The sequence below is a fragment of the Lemur catta genome, chromosome 2 (genome assembly GCF_020740605.2).
Source record: "Lemur catta isolate mLemCat1 chromosome 2, mLemCat1.pri, whole genome shotgun sequence".
NCBI classification, from domain to species: domain Eukaryota; kingdom Metazoa; phylum Chordata; class Mammalia; order Primates; family Lemuridae; genus Lemur; species Lemur catta.
In genome coordinates, this window is record NC_059129.1 from 145,937,842 (window position 1) to 145,956,877 (window position 19,036).

The following is a 19,036-nucleotide window of genomic DNA, read 5'->3' on the forward strand; positions in this document are numbered from 1 at the left end:
ATTTGCTTTTTGATGGTTTAATGTACACTAACTTGTGTTTCATGCACAAAATTGTTAAAAATACTATATAAAATTACTTTCAGGCCGGGCGCGGTGGCTCACGCCTGTAATCCTAGCTCTGGGAGGCCGAGGCGGGTGGATCGCTCAAGGTCAGGAGTTCGAGACCAGCCTGAGCAAGAGCGAGACCCCGTCTCTACTAAAAATAGAAAGAAATTATCTGGCCAACTAAAAATATATATACAAAAAAATTAGCCGGGCATGGTGGCTCATGCCTGTAGTCCCAGCTACTCGGGAGGCTGAGGCAGGAGGATCGCTTAAGCCCAGGAGTCTGAGGTTGCTGTGAGCTAGGCTGATGCCACGGCACTCACTCTAGCCCGGGCAACAAAGTGAGACTCTGTCTCAAAAAAAAAAAAATAAAATAAAATAAAATTACTTTCAGACTGTGTATAAGATATGTGTGAAATGTAAATGAATTTTATATTTAGACTTGGGTCCCAACCCCCAAGATAACTCATTATGTGTATGCAAATATTCCAAGATTTGAAAAACTTCAAAATTTGAAGCACTTCTGGCCCCAAGCGTTTCAGGTAAAGGATGCTCAACCTGTACCTCACTCAGACTGAGCAGCATAACAGAAATTTATTGTCTCTCAGTTCTGGTGGACAGAAGTTGAAATCGGGGTGTTGGCAGGGTTAGTTCCTTCTGGGGGCTCTGAGGGAGGGAACTGTTCCAGGCCTTTCCCTGCTTTGGGTGATTCGCATGTGTTCGTTGGCCTGTAGGTGTAGCCTCCCAGTCCCGGCCTTTGTCTTCACCTGGTGTGCTCCTTGTATGCGTGTCTGTGTCCAGACGTCCTCTTTTTATAAGGACAGCGGTCATATTGGACCTACTGACCTCATTTTAACTTGCTTACCCTTTAAAGACCCTGTCTCCAAAAAAGACTACATTCTGAGGTGCTGGGGGCTTAGGCCTCCAACATAAGAATTTTGGGGGACACAGTTCAACTCATGACAGGTGGTAACCAGTAGAATAGGAACATCTTTGAAGGGTCCTTTATGTTGAGATCAGTAAGGCATATTTCAGAATGCTTCATACTAAAAGATAAATACAAATTTAAAAACAGATAACAATTAGCTCTTAAGAATACAAAGTCAAATCATCCTAATGGCTTAACCAGCTCTGAGGGAATTTTTTAGATATCAAAGACCGAGGAACTAGCATATTGCAATTAAGGAAATGAGTCATCTGCAGCCTCAAAACCTAGGACAATATTTTTTTTTTATTATAATGTATAATTTTTTTCTTGATTTCTTAATCTCTTTTAAAGAGATTTAGTATAGCAAGAGACTAGTCAACTAGTTATAAAAAGTTGATTGCATGAAACTGTTCAGATACCAGTATTTGCTAACCTGAATGGTCATGTAAATGCTTACACTTCCAAAGAGAATTTTTTTAATGCTTTATGAACATAAATAATTTCATTTAGTTATGCATATGTTTTAGTAAACTTAAGATGGCATCGAAAAACCTTTACTAGACAATGCTTTTAATTCAGTTTTTATAGTTAATGTTAATGGAAGTCTGTTAAAAACATCCGACATTTCAAAATTAAATTAGCAAATTACTACAGTTTTACAAATACTATGTAAGGGATAATATTTATGAAATACTTTTAAGTCATAATATTTCATGTTATTTATTCTTTTAAACAGGCAACGACTTTGCTTACCATGGATAAGTATGCGCCCGATGACATTCCAAATATAAACAGCACCTGCTTTAAGTTAAATTCACTACAACTTCAAGCCTTATTACAAAATTATCACTGTGCACCCGATGAGCCTTTTATCCCGACGGTAGGTGCATGTTACCAGATTTTGCCACACAATGTAGGACGTGTTTGCACAGGGAAGTTTGGATGAGAAAAAACAAAAGGAAAACTTATTTAATAAGTTGGCTTGTTTAATATCATCTTGTGAAATCATTTTGCTATTGATGTCTGAATTAGAGTTTTGTGCAAGAAGGAGAAACTACACAAGCATTTTAAGTAGAAAGGGGTTTTATTCAGGGAATTGGGTTCTTGGAAAATTGCTGGAAGGACTGGGGGAGAAGAAGTCAGGACTTTAGCGTGTTCCCGCAGGCATCACCATAACTGAGTGCCAGCGGGCACGGGCGCCACCAGACCCACAGATATCCCACAGCCTGGCCAAGGTAAGAGGCGTCTGACTGGCAAAACCCCTAGTCTGGTCCAGGATGGAGCCTGGAGTACTGGGAGAGTGAGAAACCTGGTCTGCCACATCCACCGCTGTTGGCTGTTTATGAAGAGGGGTGGGGCCGGGCACGGTGGCTCACGCCTGTAATCCTAGCACTCCGGGAGGCCGAGGCGGGTGGATCGCTCAAGGTCAGGAGTTCGAGACCAGCCTAAGCAAGAGTGAGACCCCCGTCTCTACTAAAAATAGAAAGAAATTATCTGGCCAACTAAAATATCTATGGAAAAAATTAGCTGGGCATGGTGGCGCATGCCTGTAGTCCCAGCTACTGGGGAGGCTGAGGCAGTAGGATCGCTTAAGCCCAGGTGTTTGAGGTTGCTGTGAGCTAGGCCGATGCCATGGCACTCACTCTAGCCAGAGCAACAAAGTGACACTGTCTCAAAAAAAAAAAAAAAAAGGGGGTGGGTGCTGCAGATGCCCACCATCGCCATGAAGCATGTCCTGAGAACTACGTATGGAAGTGACATGGGTAGATAGTTCGACCTTCAGTATTGAGTTTAGGCCAACAAAAGACATGCACAAAGTGACCAGAAACTGGAAACCACCAAGTCAACAATACGACATGTAAATAAATCATGCCGTAGTCACTTGAAGAATATTGCACTGCAGTGAGAAAGAATGCGTGACAGTTAACCACAACTCGGATGAATATCATGACATAATTTGCACAGAAGAAGCTGTGTGCTAAGCATGTACAGTGTGCTTCCGTCTGTGTGAGCAGACGACACTGATCCATGGTGTTAGAGGCCTGCATAGGTGCTCCCTTTGGGGAGGAAGAGAGAGTGGTGGGGACAGGGACAGCCACGCAGGTGCACACGGCAGGTGAGCTGGGGTGCAGGGGAGGAAGAGAGTGGTGGGGACGGGCAGCCACGCAGGTGCAAGTGGGAGGTGAGCTGAGCACTCACTTTATTGAGCTGCACACTCAGGGTTTGTGAACTTTCCTGTGTGTAGAGGACGTGTCAATAAAAGGCTTTTAAACAAAAATCACCCATAAACCCAAAATTCAGAAATAACCTCTATATATTGATATATTTCCAAACTTGAAAAAATACGTAGATATTTTATACTGTTTTTTTTTATATTTAGCATTGTGTAGGCTTACTTTGGAAAAGAGAAAAAAACTTGTCATTGAGCAGTTTATTTAAAGCTACAAGTTATTTAGAATTAATAATTAAAATCTTGGCTCATATGTAAAACGTGTACAACTTTCATGTGGGTTGTTGCTCTGGAAAACCGATTTGGATGTGTTGGCGCATCTGTGAGTGTGCCTGTGAACGGGGCCGGGCTGTGACACCCGAACAGGTTTCGGGTAGCGGCTGGTCCTATGCACGGGGCTGGAGCATCTCTTATTAATTGTCTGTCTGTTTTCTGAGCAGGACCTGATCGAGAACGCAGTGGCTGTGGCTGAGAACACGGCCGATGAGCTGGCCCGCAGCGACGGCAGGGAAGTGCAGCTGGAGGAGGACCCTGACCTGCAGCTGCCTTTTCTTTTGCCAGAAGATGGCTATTCTTGTGATGTTGTCAGAAACATTCCAAATGGTTTACAAGAATTTTTAGACCCCCTGTGCCAGAGAGGTAAATGCTATTTATCATGCCGGAGTCTGAGCTGTGACCCAGTTGAAGTGAGCATTTCACTCATTGTCCCCCACGGGCAGCCCACTCACGTGGGAGTGCACCCCAGGCCGTCTGGGGAAGCCGTGTGCTACTGCCTGGGGGACACTTTCGTGGTGACATGGGGTCAGTCGTGTCTAGGCTCAGGGCCCTCGTGAACGGGTTGTGACCCTACAGTGAGCATCTGCTCTGCCCACAGGTGTCCCAATTTCATTTCCTGCCTGGACTGATAGCAGGGGACCTTTCTTGCCCTTCCCTTCTTAGTATTGTGTGAGCCTAGGGGGTCGATTCATTCTCCTGGAACTAAATTGTAAACTTTGTGTTGGTGCCGGCACAGCAGAGTAGTTAAGAGCAGCACAAGCTTTGGAACCAGACTGCCTGGGTTCTAAACCCAGCTCTGTCACCCACAGGCTGTGCTGCCGTGGGCAGGTTACCTCTGTGCCTTGATTTCTCATCTGCGAAATGGGCATGTTGATAGTACCCAGCAAGTGTGTGTGTGTGCGTGTGTGTGCGCGCATGTGTAGGCGGGCTGCTGCATGGCTGCTGCTGTAGTCTCTGTGCCAAACTCCAGCGTGTCGTGTGCTTCACATACAGTCCTTTCATGTGACAGGTTTGAGTGCAACTGATTTCCCTGATTTTATTATATAACCTTTGCTACATTTTCTTGTTGATGTATATCGATTGAAAATACCATGATTATTCTTGACATACAAGGTTTTGAATTAGACCAAATTTTAATCCCATTCTGCTACTTTTTTGTAATGTGGAGAACAGCTCTGATGAGTAGAAGAATAGACTTAAAATGTAGGGGTTAATCAAATAAAAGTAATAATAATTGAGGTTAAGGTTTTACACCCATAGGTATATACATTTTGTGAGTGTGATTAACTTTAATGAATATGCCACTCACCACAATGAATACATTTTTATCTCTTCAAAAGTATCTTCAGAGTTTTTGACAGTTTACAAAAAGTTGTTTTATAAAGGCTGCTTCTTTTAACGAAATGTATTTGCAAAACAACTAGCATTGGAGCTTTCGCAGAAGCGCCTTCTGAGCTCAGTTCTTCCTTCAGGGAAGCAGAGCCAGGAGGGGTGAGGTCTTGCAGGGAACCGTGTGAAGGATGAGGGGTGGGAGCAGGGATGGGCAGGGAGAGCCTTCAGTCCTGGTATAGGTGAGACCTGTGACCGGGTGGGGAAGGGAGGAGGGCCAGGCTGCAGGGCTCTTCTGAGGATGTTTCAGCCACTGTTCCTCTGTAGTGGACCTGAACTAGTCTATAGAGCATTGGTTCTGTGCTCAGGTGTTGCCTGAGGAAAGCACCTGGAGGCCTTATGCCAGGTGGTAGTGGACTCACGATCAGCAGCAGAGCTGCCCGGCACGAGCCCTTGGCCACAGGGCTGCGCAAAGGTGTCCTCCAGGCGGGCCACACCTCAGCACATCAGAGACTGCAGCCAGCTTTGCTTCCCGCCACGTGTTGATTACGGAACTCATCCTCTGAGTCTTCCAGCCCAGTTCTCCATTCTTCTGCTCAGTCCTTCATAGTGCCATGGGGTCTTAAAACCAGGGCTTGTTGTGGCTCTCTCCTGCTAGGAACTCTTTCTCCATCACCTGTAGGATTAGTGTAAACTGTTGAGCGTGACATCATCTCCTGACAGTCTTTTTCCCTGCTTTGAAATACACACAATATGTATAGTATTATTATTACTATTATTGAGCGGTGTGTTACACCTCCATGCAACACACCTTTGTCAGGACTCTACTCCTGCTGTTGAACTTGCATACTTTTGTTTCTTAAATTCCAATCAGACATCTATTTATCAGGAAAACAAGTATCTTCCCTACATATTAACTTGCCTTGCCCAGGAGTGATTCTTGTGTGGCTTGCTTCTGCTGTTGTGCCTGTCGTGTGCATTTGAACTGTGTGCAGCTGCCTGTCTTCCACACTGAGGGTGGCTCCTCGAGCCTTGGCCGGGCCGGGCTGCGCTTCCTCTCGTGTTCAGCACCTCACATGGGCCTGCTGCGTGCTCAGTGTTTTTTAAATTAGTATCTTGCAAATAAGCATGCAGGGAGACTAATTTATTAGCATTTTGCAAATGTCTGTAATTTATAGTATGCAAGCAACTGCGAGTTTTGTAACATGTGCCATACAGTATGCATTAGGTTCGAGATAGTGAGCTCTTGACTTGATGAAGTTTTCTTTGTGACTTCCCTATGGGCTCTTTTAAATGATTGATCTTAGGACACATGTGATATTTCATCATGGCCTTGGCATCGCCACGTCATTTCATGTGTGTTAGATGATAATAGTGCATGTGGCCTAGTACACACATGCCTTTAAAAGACTTACAGAGAAATGAGTGTTTCTTTTATGACATCATTGTTTTTAATTCTTCACACTCAATTCTTTGCAGGCTGATTAAAGAACTACTTTGTTCTCGCAATGTATATTCTTTTGTTTTTTCCATACAATACAGTTCTGTGAGAGAAGACTGTATAACCAGCCTGGACTCATACCTGGTCTGAGGTGCATGCCTTAGGCTAATAAAGAAAAATTTCTGTTTGCTGTAAGGTCTAGAACTTGTTTTGGAAAGCTGAAGTTTGAAAACATAAGAAAATGATTTATAATTGCTAAAGTTTCAAAATCATGATAAATTTGTGATTCCCTAAAACCTGGGAAAGAGAAACTAGGAGTAGGTTATAGTTTAATGAAACTAGATTAAAACAGTGATTTTAAAAAAAGAGTAAAACTTAAGTGAGATTACTTTATATTCTTATTTTAACCAAATACATTTTTGACATCTCCTTTTCCCTCTGTCACAAATAACTTCATAATTGTCCAGAAGTAACAGTCACAATTATCCTCACTGATAGGACCCTGCAATGGATGAAACTGTCGGCTGAAGCCAGTCCCCAGGTCACTGGGACCAGGTGAGGCTGTGCTGGAGAAAAGCCGGGCCTGGCCCACAGGGTGCTGGGCGAGTGTGAGCTGCTGGCAGCGGGAGGAAGGTGACAGCTTTTGAGAAAACAAGAGTTGTGCGAGGCCTACGTGATAGGACTTTGTCAAAAAATTACTGAGAAACACAAAATAATATTTGACTAAATGAAGAATAATATGTTTTGAATTGAAAGGCTTAGTTTTATAAAGATGTCAATTCATCCTTGATGAAAACATCAGATATATTCTTGAAAACATTGTATAAAATGATTCTAAAATTTATTTGTAAGAAGTGTAACGAGTATGAACTTGTAAGGACATTTCTACAAAGAGTCATGAGGAGGCTTCCAGAATTGTACAGGTCACCTCATCTCTTTCTCGGGTGTGAGTCGCTGAACCGGAGCCCGCAGGCAGGCAGACGCCGTCTGTTTTCTGTCGCCCTCACCCTTTTCTCTCCCTTTGCCAAATAGAGATTCTGAATGATACGGAGGATCTCTTAGTCTAGCGGAGTAAACAGTTTGCAAGGAGGTAATGACAAGGCAGTTCAGTAATTCTTACAGAAGCGAGAAAAAAGTTCTTTCGGAACACAGGATGGGGAGACCAATTTCACTTTTCACCTTGGTGTTGAAATTCTCTTGGATGAAAACAAATATGAAATTTTAAATGTCTGATCATTCAGTTTTCAGAGGGAATAAACGTACAGAATAAGAAAAATAAACAATGTCCTTAGATATTAAGCAATTGATAATTCATCTTCTCTTGTTAACAGTTGTGTCTTGATGTGGTGGCTTTTTTAGTTTTATAATTTGCTTGTTTTCTCCTTAGGATTTTGCAGGTTAATTCCTCACACACGTTCACCAGGTACTTGGACGATATATTTTGAAGGTGCAGATTATGAAAGTCACTTTCTGCGTGAGAACACAGAACTGGCAAGTATTTTGAGAATGCTGGGTAGACTGTGCCGTGAAGTGTGTTCCATAGGACTTGAAGATTTGGTGAAAATTCCTTCCTTGTTTACACTGAGTATTGTGATAGGAAAATTTTAAAATCACGTTTAAATTCTCATTTTATTCAAAAATCTTAAAACCATGATTTATTTATTTTTTTCCCAAGCCATGTCTATTCAGTTTCCTCTATAAACAAAGGCACTTTTCAAAGTAAAGAATACTTACGCACACAGTCGTACCACTGTTAACTTTGATGCACATCTTAAAAACATATTAATATGATAGCTTTAATAGATTTTATTAGGAAAACATTTTTCTTTGGCAAAAATATTTTATTCTTTTATAGTCAGTTCTGCCTTACTTTGCATATATATCAAAACATTTACTAATATTTTGTATCTTTTTGAAGGAGTGGTAAATCCCAGTATTTCCTAGCTTTGTTCATTTTAAAGAAAATTTTTTGTAAGATTAAATTCAAAGTAATTTATTTTGCCTTCCAGGCATACTTTAGATTTGTGATAGCCATCTCCAAAAATTGAATTAATTGATGATTGCTCTGTTACACCAAATATGTGATCACATTTAACTACTACTGATAAAGTGAATACACCCTTAATACTTTTCATTGACTTTACTAACTGCTGTTTGTCAAATCCCAAACAACAGCAGCAACTCCTGATGACCAGATTTTATGGAAAAACAAGTACCTTCTTAGACAGAATCGCTATTTCATCTTCCTAGCTTATTCTCACATTCCTCAGATTTCAGATCTTGAGTTTTCAAGAAATTCTGATGTTACCTAATTTATTTTGTTTAAAGTATTTTCTCCCAGGCTTCAGTTGTTTTCCTTCTAAATTAAAAAGCCACGTGTGTAATTACCACTTCTTGATAGTGTGCCTTCATGCTTATGTATGTATTTAATTGGTTAAGTTCTCCTTTAGTGTGTATGCACTGTTCATTTTCTTCTTTAATTTTGTGTACTCTGTGATATGAGGAATGACATGTAGATAACATGTAACTTCAATGAATAATTTAACTTTCTCATTATTTTGTGCGTTTGTTCAAGAACTGGCCTGCCTTGCTGGGCTGTGCCTCGGCCCCTCAGCCTCCCCTGCGTGGCAGAGTGCTCTGCATGCTGCCGCCTGCACCGCACAGCAGCCTCCTTGTGCTATTTAGAGTGACACGACTGTGTTTTCCCAGGAGACATGGGTGTTGGTGTTGGGTCACTTTTGGGATGACTTTTTTTTGTTGTATTCCCCATAGACAGTGTAAAATAAGTTTAAATTCCTTCTTTGAAAAGAAAAAGTGGGGCACTCTATTTTGAAAGGTAATAAAGTAAAAATTAAATTTTGTCTTTATGATTATGTTTTCTAACCTGATAGTAACAGACATTTAATTTTGTTTTATAAGCTAAGTTCGTCAGATAGCATTTAAATAGCATTTCTGACTAGATTCATCTTTAAGACTTGAGTCAAGAACATCAGTGTTTAACCAGATTAATGCAGGAAGAATCTCTATTTTTTTGTTGTTGTTTGTTGAAGGCGTGGGGGGTTGTGAGGAGGGGTGCTCAGTTGCCTTGTTTATTTTGGTTGAGACAGAGTCTCACTCTGCCGCCCTGGGTAGAGTACAGTGGTGTCATTGCAGCTCATTGCAGCCTCCAAGTCCTGGGCACTAAGCGATCCTTCATTCTCAGCCTCCCAGGTAGCTGGGACTACAGGTGTGCACTGCAGTGCCTGGCTGGGTTTTATTTTATTTTATTTTACTTTCCTTTTGGTAGAGATAGGATCCCACTCTTACTCAGGCTGGTCTTGAACTCCTGAGCTCAAGCAGTCCCCCCACCCCAGCCTCCCAGAGTGCTAGGATTACGGGTGTGAGAGTATCTATGTTAATGGCTTGTGTTTTTTTATCTTTCCTTTCCCCCTCTTGTTTTCTTTCCAATTTACTATAGTGAATACGATTGACTAGATCGTGAGTTGTCTAACCATATCAAAGTACTTCCATTTTAGTCATAAGATAAACCTTTCCTTTTTATCCTTTAGGCTCAACCTCTGAGGAAAGAACCTGAAATTATCACGGTGACCCTGAAGAAACAGAATGGAATGGGCCTCAGCATTGTTGCAGCCAAGGTAGGGCAGCGTCGGTCATGAGAGAGCTGCCGGCTGGTTGCTTAGGCATGAGTCAGGAGCTGGCCGGGGCTGGTGGCGTGGGAGTGCCTCCCCGCCTGCCTGTGCAGTGCGTGTTCAGGTCTGTTTCTGTGGGGGAGGAACGGTGCTGATGAATGAGGCTAGTGTGCTCACCAGGCCCAATTAGTTGAGGAACGATCTCCTACTCTGAAAATGCAGTTGGAGTGAGTGACACCTTGAGATGGAGCAGGTGGTGCTCCAGAGGAAACAACTTGAAGGCATCGTCATAACTTGATTAGCGCAGTGGGGAAAGAGAGCATCGGCACGGAAGACAAGTATTCAGTGAGGACGGGCTCGGGTCTGCCCGTCGCCGTGGCAGGCACTGGACACGCTGGGCAGGCCGCAGTGCGCGTAAGGGTTGGTAGGGCCCTCGGTACGCAAGCAGGTTTCTGCTTCCCGTCTCCAGGTGCTCCCTGAGCAGGCGTGGAGAGGAGCTTGGGAGCTCCGGAGCTTAGGAGCGCTCTTCACCTGGGCTGTCTGTGGCTCCGGCGGGGATGGCCTGCCAGACCACCCTCCCGGAACTTGGCGTTTGGATCCCTTTGCCCACTGGTGTGTGGCAGGCTGTGATCTTTTCTTTCAGTTGAGAGAAATGAATATTGTGGCTCTGAGTCACTTACTCATCGGCCTCTTCTACTACTCATCATGAATTTTGGCTTCGCATCAAATTTAGATATTTTCAATGGAATGAACTTTTTTAGCTAATATTCAATAACTAATATTTCCCTTAGCTTTGCTAATATTTTGTTTAAAATTTAACACTTTAACAACTAAAATTTTTATCTGTGTTTGTATCTTTAGGGAATATATGAAAAGCTAGCATGTATTACATAGCAATATGGTAGAAGTGCCTTCTGAATTTCACACTGATAATGTACTTTGAGAAATATTTTTAAATTGATAATCATCAAAAATTTTGGTTTGTATTTCCTCTATGCCAGAATTATATTACCCTAAGTATTAATTGGAAATAAATGGGCTACTCATTGAAACCCTGCCATCCCCATTGCCCAGGGACCTGTGAGCCTTAAAAGGTTGCACTAGGCTTTCCCCTCAACCCTCTGATTGGTAAGGGCCCTTCGGAACGAGGGCATGGAGGGAGGCCACGCGGTCAGTGTGGCACAAACAAATGTGGAGGGGGAGAAAAGGTGTAAAGACAGGAGTGAGCTCACCAGTGTCTGACGGGTAAACAGGCTATCCCTGACGTGGGAGTTTTGCGTCTCCTGTTCCCTCCCGCTGCTTCTCAAAACACGGCTTTCATGTCCTGCTTTCCGGTGACTTCCCTGGCAGCACACCCTGCTCACCACCGTCCTCCAAGTCAGGGCACTTCCACGACTGGATGAGGTCACTGGGGATTTGACCTTTTCCCCTGTTAGCCTGACTCTGTGGCATCTTCACCGTAGTGTCCCCACTCCCTCACAGTCACTGGCATACGGTAGGCAAAAAATATTTGTTAAAAAAAATGAATAAAGGGATAAATAAGAGCAATTTTTTTAAAGAGTGGGTATTTGATTTGCTGTCATGCATGTCAGTTAATTTATTTAATAAATTACCAACTATATTAGAAAAACACTCACTGAGTTAGCTGTGAGGAAAATGTGTTGTCCATAATCTTAGCCATGAAAGTGGCTATGAAAGAAAAATAGGACAAACGCCTATGAGACAATATGCAGTTACGATCCATAAATCTTTAAGTACCGTAAAACTTTACTTTGAGTATTTCAAAGAAGTGGGCTGTGGAGGGCATCGTGGAAGAAGTGGAATTTCGGCTAGTCCTTGGAACCAAAGTCACTGGAGAAAAGGAGCAAGGGAGGTCTGCTGTGGGTGGGGTGATAACACACGCAAGGACAGACGAGTCCCGTGCCTGCCATGTCTGGGTGAGACCTTCGCAGCGGGGGAGAGTTGCATAAGGAGGGTGGTGCTCATTAGCTTAAAACTCCTGATTGGCAGGTTGAGGAGTCTGTACTTTATCTCGTAGGCACCATGAAGAAACAAGGGTTTGGAACGAAAGAGAAACATGAGACGCTGACATTTTAGGAGGCTTTATCTGGGCATGGTGTGTAGGATTAGTTAGAAGAACCCAAGGGCTAAAGATGGGTGTTGGTGTAGGAGTCAGGTGGAGGGTCCTGAGTCCTTTTAGAAGGTGGCTGGAGCGTGCTGTGTAGGGAATAGTAGGAGCAGCTCACATGGGACTCACCTGCCATAGGTGGGGGGTGTCCAGAGTCCCTCTGCTCACCTCTCGGTCCGGGATTCCTGCAGACTCCTGATCAAGGTCGTGTGCGTGGGCCTCGTTTCCAGGCTGTGTAACTGAATGAATCCACAGCTCAGAGCGTTTGGAAATGTGAAAGGGGAAGTGTCAGCCATGGAATTAATTTTCTTTTTTGCTCACCACTGAGTCAGCGCCTATTTTCAGTGAGAAAATATAAGGAGCAAAAATTACTCCACGGTACACAGACAGGGAAAATTTGACCTCCGTATTTTCTGTTATGTTGTGCTATAATCTTATTTCAGATGCTCGTCTTGCTTGAGATTTAAGGAGTGTGGGGTAGGGGCTTCCGTTATCAGAGTTCCCGTCTTTTCCAGTTTAAAAAAACTCTTTCTATACAAAACTACTTGTTTTTCTATAGATTAAAGTCTGATTTAGTTAAGTAGTCTTTCAGTTTTGCTCTTCTCTGTGGTGTGATATCCTGACACATAAAAGAACCAGCATTACTTTGCAGCAGGGAGGGAGCAGTGGAGCTCGGGGTTCACTAGGGCGCTCCCTCCCCTCACAGCTGGCCTCTGGCCTCTGGCAGTTTGTCTCTGCTAACTTCTGTCCTTGCTGGCTGTCAGGTGGACCATTCTGGTGACGGGCCAAACTGAAAGTCACAGTGTAGCCTTTATTCATTTACTGCAGCAGAGCAGACATGAGTAGATGCATAGAATCCTCTCACTTCCAGCACTCCCCCCAACCCCCCAAGGCTCTCTGCCCGTTTATGGACAGGGAGGCAGAGGGGAAGGGGTGAGAGGAAGTCGGGGTAGGGGGACGTACCTCTGTCCAGACTCCAGGCCAGGGATGCTGGGCTGGCTGAGCTGTCCCTGCTGCTTTCTCCAGGGGGCCCAGCGCCTGTGCCTGAGTCTGCCCAGCCCGCTGGACCCGTGCTCCCTGCGCTGGTTGCACCTGGCCTCTGCCTGGCCATGTGTCCGTGCTGCTGCCTGCACGTGTCCTTGCTTCTTGCTTTTAGCTCCTTGCCTGTGGATACCTCTCTCACCCCCAGCCTCTGCTGACCCCTCCTCTGTGAGCTGTTTGTCCTTTTTGCATTTGCTGAAATACAAGGAAACATCAGAAGAAAATGCAGTCTTTGCTTGGCATCTTCAGTAGAAAGAAGCTTTGTCATAAAAATAAAATTACTCTGGAATTCTTGTTATTACAAAAGCATTTATTTGTGATAAGAAGATACAGTAGGTATTGGTATAGCACAGTTACTGATTTCCATTAGGCTGACGTGATTTAGGAGTCTGTAGGAGTTAGCTTCAGGGTATAAATATAGTAGTTTTAAGACTGGGTCCTTTGTACTTTTATTAGAATTAGAATAAACTTAATATGAAAGGAGTGGCTAGTTTAAAATAATATTTTAGAAGAGAACATTGAGAGCCATTGTGTGAAAAGTAAGGGTATAATTTTTCACTTTTAATCTTTAAATCTCTAGGGCTTTTTTCTTATTTCCTATAATAAGAAAGACATTTAAAAAGATTTGTAGAAAAGATTGGGAAATAATTATTAGTATTTCTATCTGGGTTATAGTATTATAGAATTGGGTCGTAATGGAGCATAGTAACACAGGATTAGGCAGATACAAATGGAAGGATGGACTTCGTACAGCCGAAGCCAGACTGGAAGTACGGCCCATGTGCACGTCTGCATTGCACCTGCAAACCCGTGACTCCTGAATGAAACACGCTCTCCTTCCCTCCGCTTCCCCAAAACTGCTCTACAGCGGTTCCTCCCTGGGAAGAGGAGGGCTGGGGTGGCTGTCCCTTCAAAGCAGGGCTCTCCAAAAGGCAGAGAGCCCTGCAGAGGTTGAGCACCTGCCCTGCTGGGCATCCCCAGCTCATGCTTCCCTGGGGAGCCAGGTGAGTGGGGGGGCAGGGGCTGGAGAGGACCTGGTCCCCTCTCTCCTGGGGACACAGACCTGTGCATCCCTTTTCTAAGGGGAGGGGTCATCCCTAGCATGTAGATGATTTTTACTTTGTTCGTGTTTTTGGTCTTTTCAGATATTTTCCACAGTGAATAGTGTGTGTATAGAATAAACAAATAATAGTGTGTGTATAAATAATTGTGTATAAAAATAATGTGTATAAATTTAAAACTGGAAGAAAGAAAAGGGAGTTAAGATTTAGTCCTGAAATGGTTAATTCATCAGCTACTAAAAGAGAACGAGACTATATATGGATTTGACACTCACAAAACCTAGTGAAAGTTTTCTTCTCCCTCCAAAAATACGTAATCCAAGGCAGCACTTTATCAATCCATACTCATGATCCCTTGAGGGATGAGACCGAAAGATACGGACGGGGCGCGGCACCACAGAAGGTTGTCTATTCAGGGGGGTCTGCTGAGGGTCCAGGCTCTGCTGTAGCGTGGGGGTCCGTGGAGGCTGCTCGGAGGCAAGTAAGCGTCGGCCAACTGGAAGGTGGTGGTGAGCCGGTGCGCAGGCCCTGAGCCCGGTGTGTGGGAGCCACGCGAGGTATGTGGAGAAGCAGGTGCGACCAGGTCATGGAGCGGTGTCGACAGGCCTTTGTGCAAGGGCCGGACTAGATACTGTCTGCTTTGTGGGCCTTGGGGGCTCTGCTGCCCTGAGTAATTGTACTCTCAGGGCAACCACAGGGTAGTTGGTGGCTGAGCATGGCTGTGTCCTAATAAAACTTTATTTACAAGAACAGGCCTTGTGATGGTGGGTCTGGACAGAGCTGTGAGTTTTATTATAGGTGAAATAAGGAGCCTTTAAAGAGGTTTAAATAATAAAGAATAATATGATCAGAGTGCAGTTTTAAAAGTTTATTTTTACTACTCTATGGAGCATGAATTAGAAGTGACTAATAAGTAAGTTGTACTGGTTTTCCAAATGAAGGGTTCCTGAGGCCAGCATAGGGACATGGCAGTGGAGATGACAGAATGTCAGCCAGCAGAAGCTGTGCTGTGTGCAGAGGACCAAGATTTCTAGGACGGACGCCCTGTGAGGGCAGGCATTCCTCCTTGTTCACGTTTGAAGGGCTGACAGTTTCATCGTAGGTGCTGATAGTATTTGTTGAATGACAGTTTTTAGATTAGTTAATGAATTGGATCTTGTAGATGGAAGAGGGAAATATTGAAGTGAATCCTGGTTCTGTCTTGAGCAGCTGGGTGTCTGGAGGTGTGATTTGCTGGAGACAGGGCTGCTAAGACAGGGAGGCTGAAGAGGGGCCGGCCTTGGGGGCTGTTGGAGAGAGGGGCTGCCTGTTCAGGTGAGCGAGTCTGTTATCTAGTAGATAGTGGGGTGGTGGAGCTCAGAAGGTTGGAGCCAGAGATTAAATTTGGGTGTCGGCATACTGATGCTCTGAAGGAAATAACTTGAAGAAGATGGCCTATTAACTGGACAGTGTGCCAATTTCAGAAATGAAAAATAGTGTATTAATGTCTGATCTTGAAATGAGATAAATGATGGCGGTTTACTTGAATACCTGAGGACTTATACAACCCAGTTTTCTCCAGCTCATTTGTTTTATCCGTGGTACTTGGAAAGGAAGGCTCAGCACAAGAAAACAGAAGTCAGAGGCACTGCAGAGTTGATAGAGCATAGGTCTGCATTACTTGTAATAATAGAGCTGACTGACTTTTGAGATTTCAGTGGTGTGTTTTAAGCACAGGGCAGATCAGTCTACAGGAGGTTTTACCTTCAGCCCTGCCTCTTATAGAGCCTGTGGTGTGGCTGGCGTCACGTGGGGTTCCACTGCCGCCCGGACTCCGCAGCCACGACCCTGCCTCGGCCACCAGCAGCCGTGGACACTGAGCAGATCGCCCCCTCCACAGCCTCAGCCTCCTTGGCTTTAACACGGTGGGGACAGTTACCTCGGTAGCCAGTGAGAACCCGGGTGATGCCCTTGGAGCCGCCACTTCTGTTTACGTGATCCATCGCTGCGTGGCGCAGTTTTTTCCTGCAGAAGAGCCTGAAGGCCTGTAGTTAAGTTTTATCCCCAGTAATCTGTGCGTTTTTGTTGTTTTCTGTAAACTGTGGTTTTTATGTTTGGCCCGGTCTTTTTTCCTTTTTTAATTGGTATATGGCTTAGCTGCTGCAACCCCTGAACCATGTTTTGATGTTAAGTTCCCTGACTCGCCTTCCACATGGTGGTTAAGTTTTATGAAATCCAGATGATTTGGAAGCAGTGTGGGTATGCAGTTTACTTTTTAAAACATTGCTTTTGGTTGGGAAGTTTAGTATGCTACTTCTTACTCATCTGTGGGACAACACGACGCTTCCTGTTTAATTTGGATTTAAAAAATACAAACAATTCCCTCCTTTTTATTTTTCTAGCTCTTTTTTAAAGTTTAATAAAGTACAAAGTGAATGAAAATCAGAGCGGACTGGTTACGTAAGAGTCTGCGTGTTGCGTTGGTTCTAGCTCGTGTTGATAAATGGCTACAGTGTCACAGCACCCAGCTCGGAATGTGGCGATCCGGTCTTGAACAACTGGCTGTCTCAGTCGCTGTTGAAAACTAAGAGAAGTAGGTGATTGTTTTTTCAGTTCAAGAAGTCACTGTAGTCCAAGAGATGAACATGTGGTTCTCTGTTGTTGGAAGAACACAGTCAGTGGTGAGTTTCTTCAGGGTGCTATTGTTGATGTTCTTGTGCAATCTCTGTGATCTTTAAAGAATGCTTTTTCGTCCTACATAACTTGTTTAAACCTGTCAATAATTAACTTGTTCATGAAGTAACCATTTAATGTAGCTTGTAATTACACACCCAGATGTTTGTTGCTTTTTATTTTATGCTGCAAATTCTTAAGGTTCGTAAAAATGTAAGGCTCCTGTGTGCTTCTTAAACTTTAAAAAAAGCCATAATATTTAATCCTGCTGGTTATGATATGGTGAAAATTGCTGTAAATAGTGATAATTGCTGCTGCTTTGTAACTGCCGAGGATGTCTACAAGAGCATCCATGATGTAACTTAACTTTTGGCTACATTAGGTAGTTTTACTTTAGCTTGTTTTTTCTTAAAAGTGAACATAAAAATGACAATTTTAAAAGTACTTAGGATATTTTACTATTTTATTTAAAAATAGATTGTTAATTGGTGCTTTAAATATGTTCTGGTTTGTGCTTTTAGACTATATACTGATTCTAAGTTTCTAAATCTTAGCTTAAAACACAAGATTCCTGTGCCCTAAAAATGAGAGAGTAAAGACAGTGTTTGTTAATGTACCTTCTTCTCACTGTTGGATGAGTAAGTTTCTTACATAAACTATAATTTAGTCCTTTGCAGAATTTGAGACCTTCTTTCTTAAGTTCTTCGTAGTCTTACTATGGCCACGTGGGAAAAACCTAGTCAAAGAGATGAAGTCGGGAAATTCTGGGTTCCTTTTTAAAGTCAGTTTCAAAGTACCCTGTGTGTCTACAGAGTGTCTTCCTTGGAAATGCCAGAAATATCTTCCCATTAAGTGTATGAAATGATGGAGTGCCCTTCGTGGCTTTTGCTTATGAAATTGGGCACAGTATTTTCTGTTTTTGTGTCAAAAGCAAAATAGTAAATTAAATAAAAGAATAATTTTTTTAACCTAGTTTATAACTATGGCCTAAGTGCTGGTTGCTTGGGTTGACTGACTGCTGAATTCAGTTGCGTATTAATACAATAGGAACCTGAGCTGTCAGTCCCCTCAAGAGCCGTCTCCCCACAGTGTGAGGCACACACGGAAACCGGTGGTGCTGGTGGGGCTGCCCGGAGGGGAGGCTCAGGCTGCCCTGGCCTCACCCCGTCTCCGTCAGTCCGGGCTTAGGGATAGGTCTGCACCCCTGCACAGTCGGAACCTTGGTGGGCTTAGTGAGGAGTCTCGGGGTCACCTCCCTGTGCCTCTGCTAACTGAAAATGTGCTGATCCACAGACCACCGCGAGAGCCCAAGAGCTGCGCTCCTTGCCTGGTGGAAATCACACACAGACGGAGACCCCGTCTTCAGGGGTCACAGGCCTCCCGCCCCCGTCTGTGGGAGCATTTCCAGGTCTCCTGTCTGGTTCATTTCCTTCTCTTCATGGAGAAGGGAAAGATAGATGTGGTGTTTCTTGTTTTGTATTTTGTACAAAGCATAAACAACAGAGCTGGAACTACAGCCTCACTCATAGAAATCAGGCTTAGTTACTTTGTTCTTACCACCGATTTTCATGGTTGCTGAGGGTAGAATTTACATAAAAAGTAAATTTTAGAACTGAGTATTTTAAAATTAAGATAATTCATACAAAAAAGATATATCTTTAGAATATTTTTAAAACCTTAATTTGGATTTACTTGTCTGGCTAGAAATAAAGCAATTTAAAACCTTGGGGAAAGTAGCAAGTGGATAGAGCATCGTGTGGAATATGCCTGATGAGTTTCACATATTCCTGGTCTCTGAGGTCATTCCTGCCACTTATTGTTTCAAAACCTCTAGCTGGAGAATCCAGACTAGGTTTTCATACTGAGAACAATAGGGTTGGAGTCATGCTACTTTGGCCAGCATATCTTTCTTCCTCCTGCTTTTTCTTTTTCCTATTTATTGTTTTTTGGACTGTGTTTTAATGATGTCTTTATGGGATGTTAACCATGCTCCCAACACACATGCACAGCTGCTGCTGGGGTGTTGGGAGCACAGGTTCCTTCTGACTGAGCCTCCCTGCGCGTGTGGGAAGACTGCCTAGACTTCTAGAAAACGCCTTCCGAAAAGGCACATTGGCAGAATTAGCGAAAACAAGACATTTGGGGAGCGTCCTTTTCCTTGTGGCCATTTCTCATCTGGCACGTAAAGCCGCTAACAGGTGTGTGTTTCTGTCTCAGTGCTAGAGAAAGTGTAACGGGTAATGGGTTATTTCTTTTTTTGTCATTCTTTTTGGTAA

At 43.6% G+C, this 19,036-nt stretch overlaps 1 protein-coding gene across 1 annotated transcript in view; it reads left to right on the forward strand.

Moving 5' to 3' along the window:
- The window catches only part of AFDN (afadin, adherens junction formation factor), a 145,031-nt gene that overhangs the window by 90,643 nt on the left and 35,352 nt on the right, over positions 1–19,036 (forward strand). Inside the window, 4 exon segments of the mRNA XM_045544730.1 lie at positions 1,710–1,853; positions 3,644–3,842; positions 7,637–7,740; positions 9,798–9,884. Of these exon segments, the coding sequence (XP_045400686.1) occupies positions 1,710–1,853; positions 3,644–3,842; positions 7,637–7,740; positions 9,798–9,884 (534 nt within the window).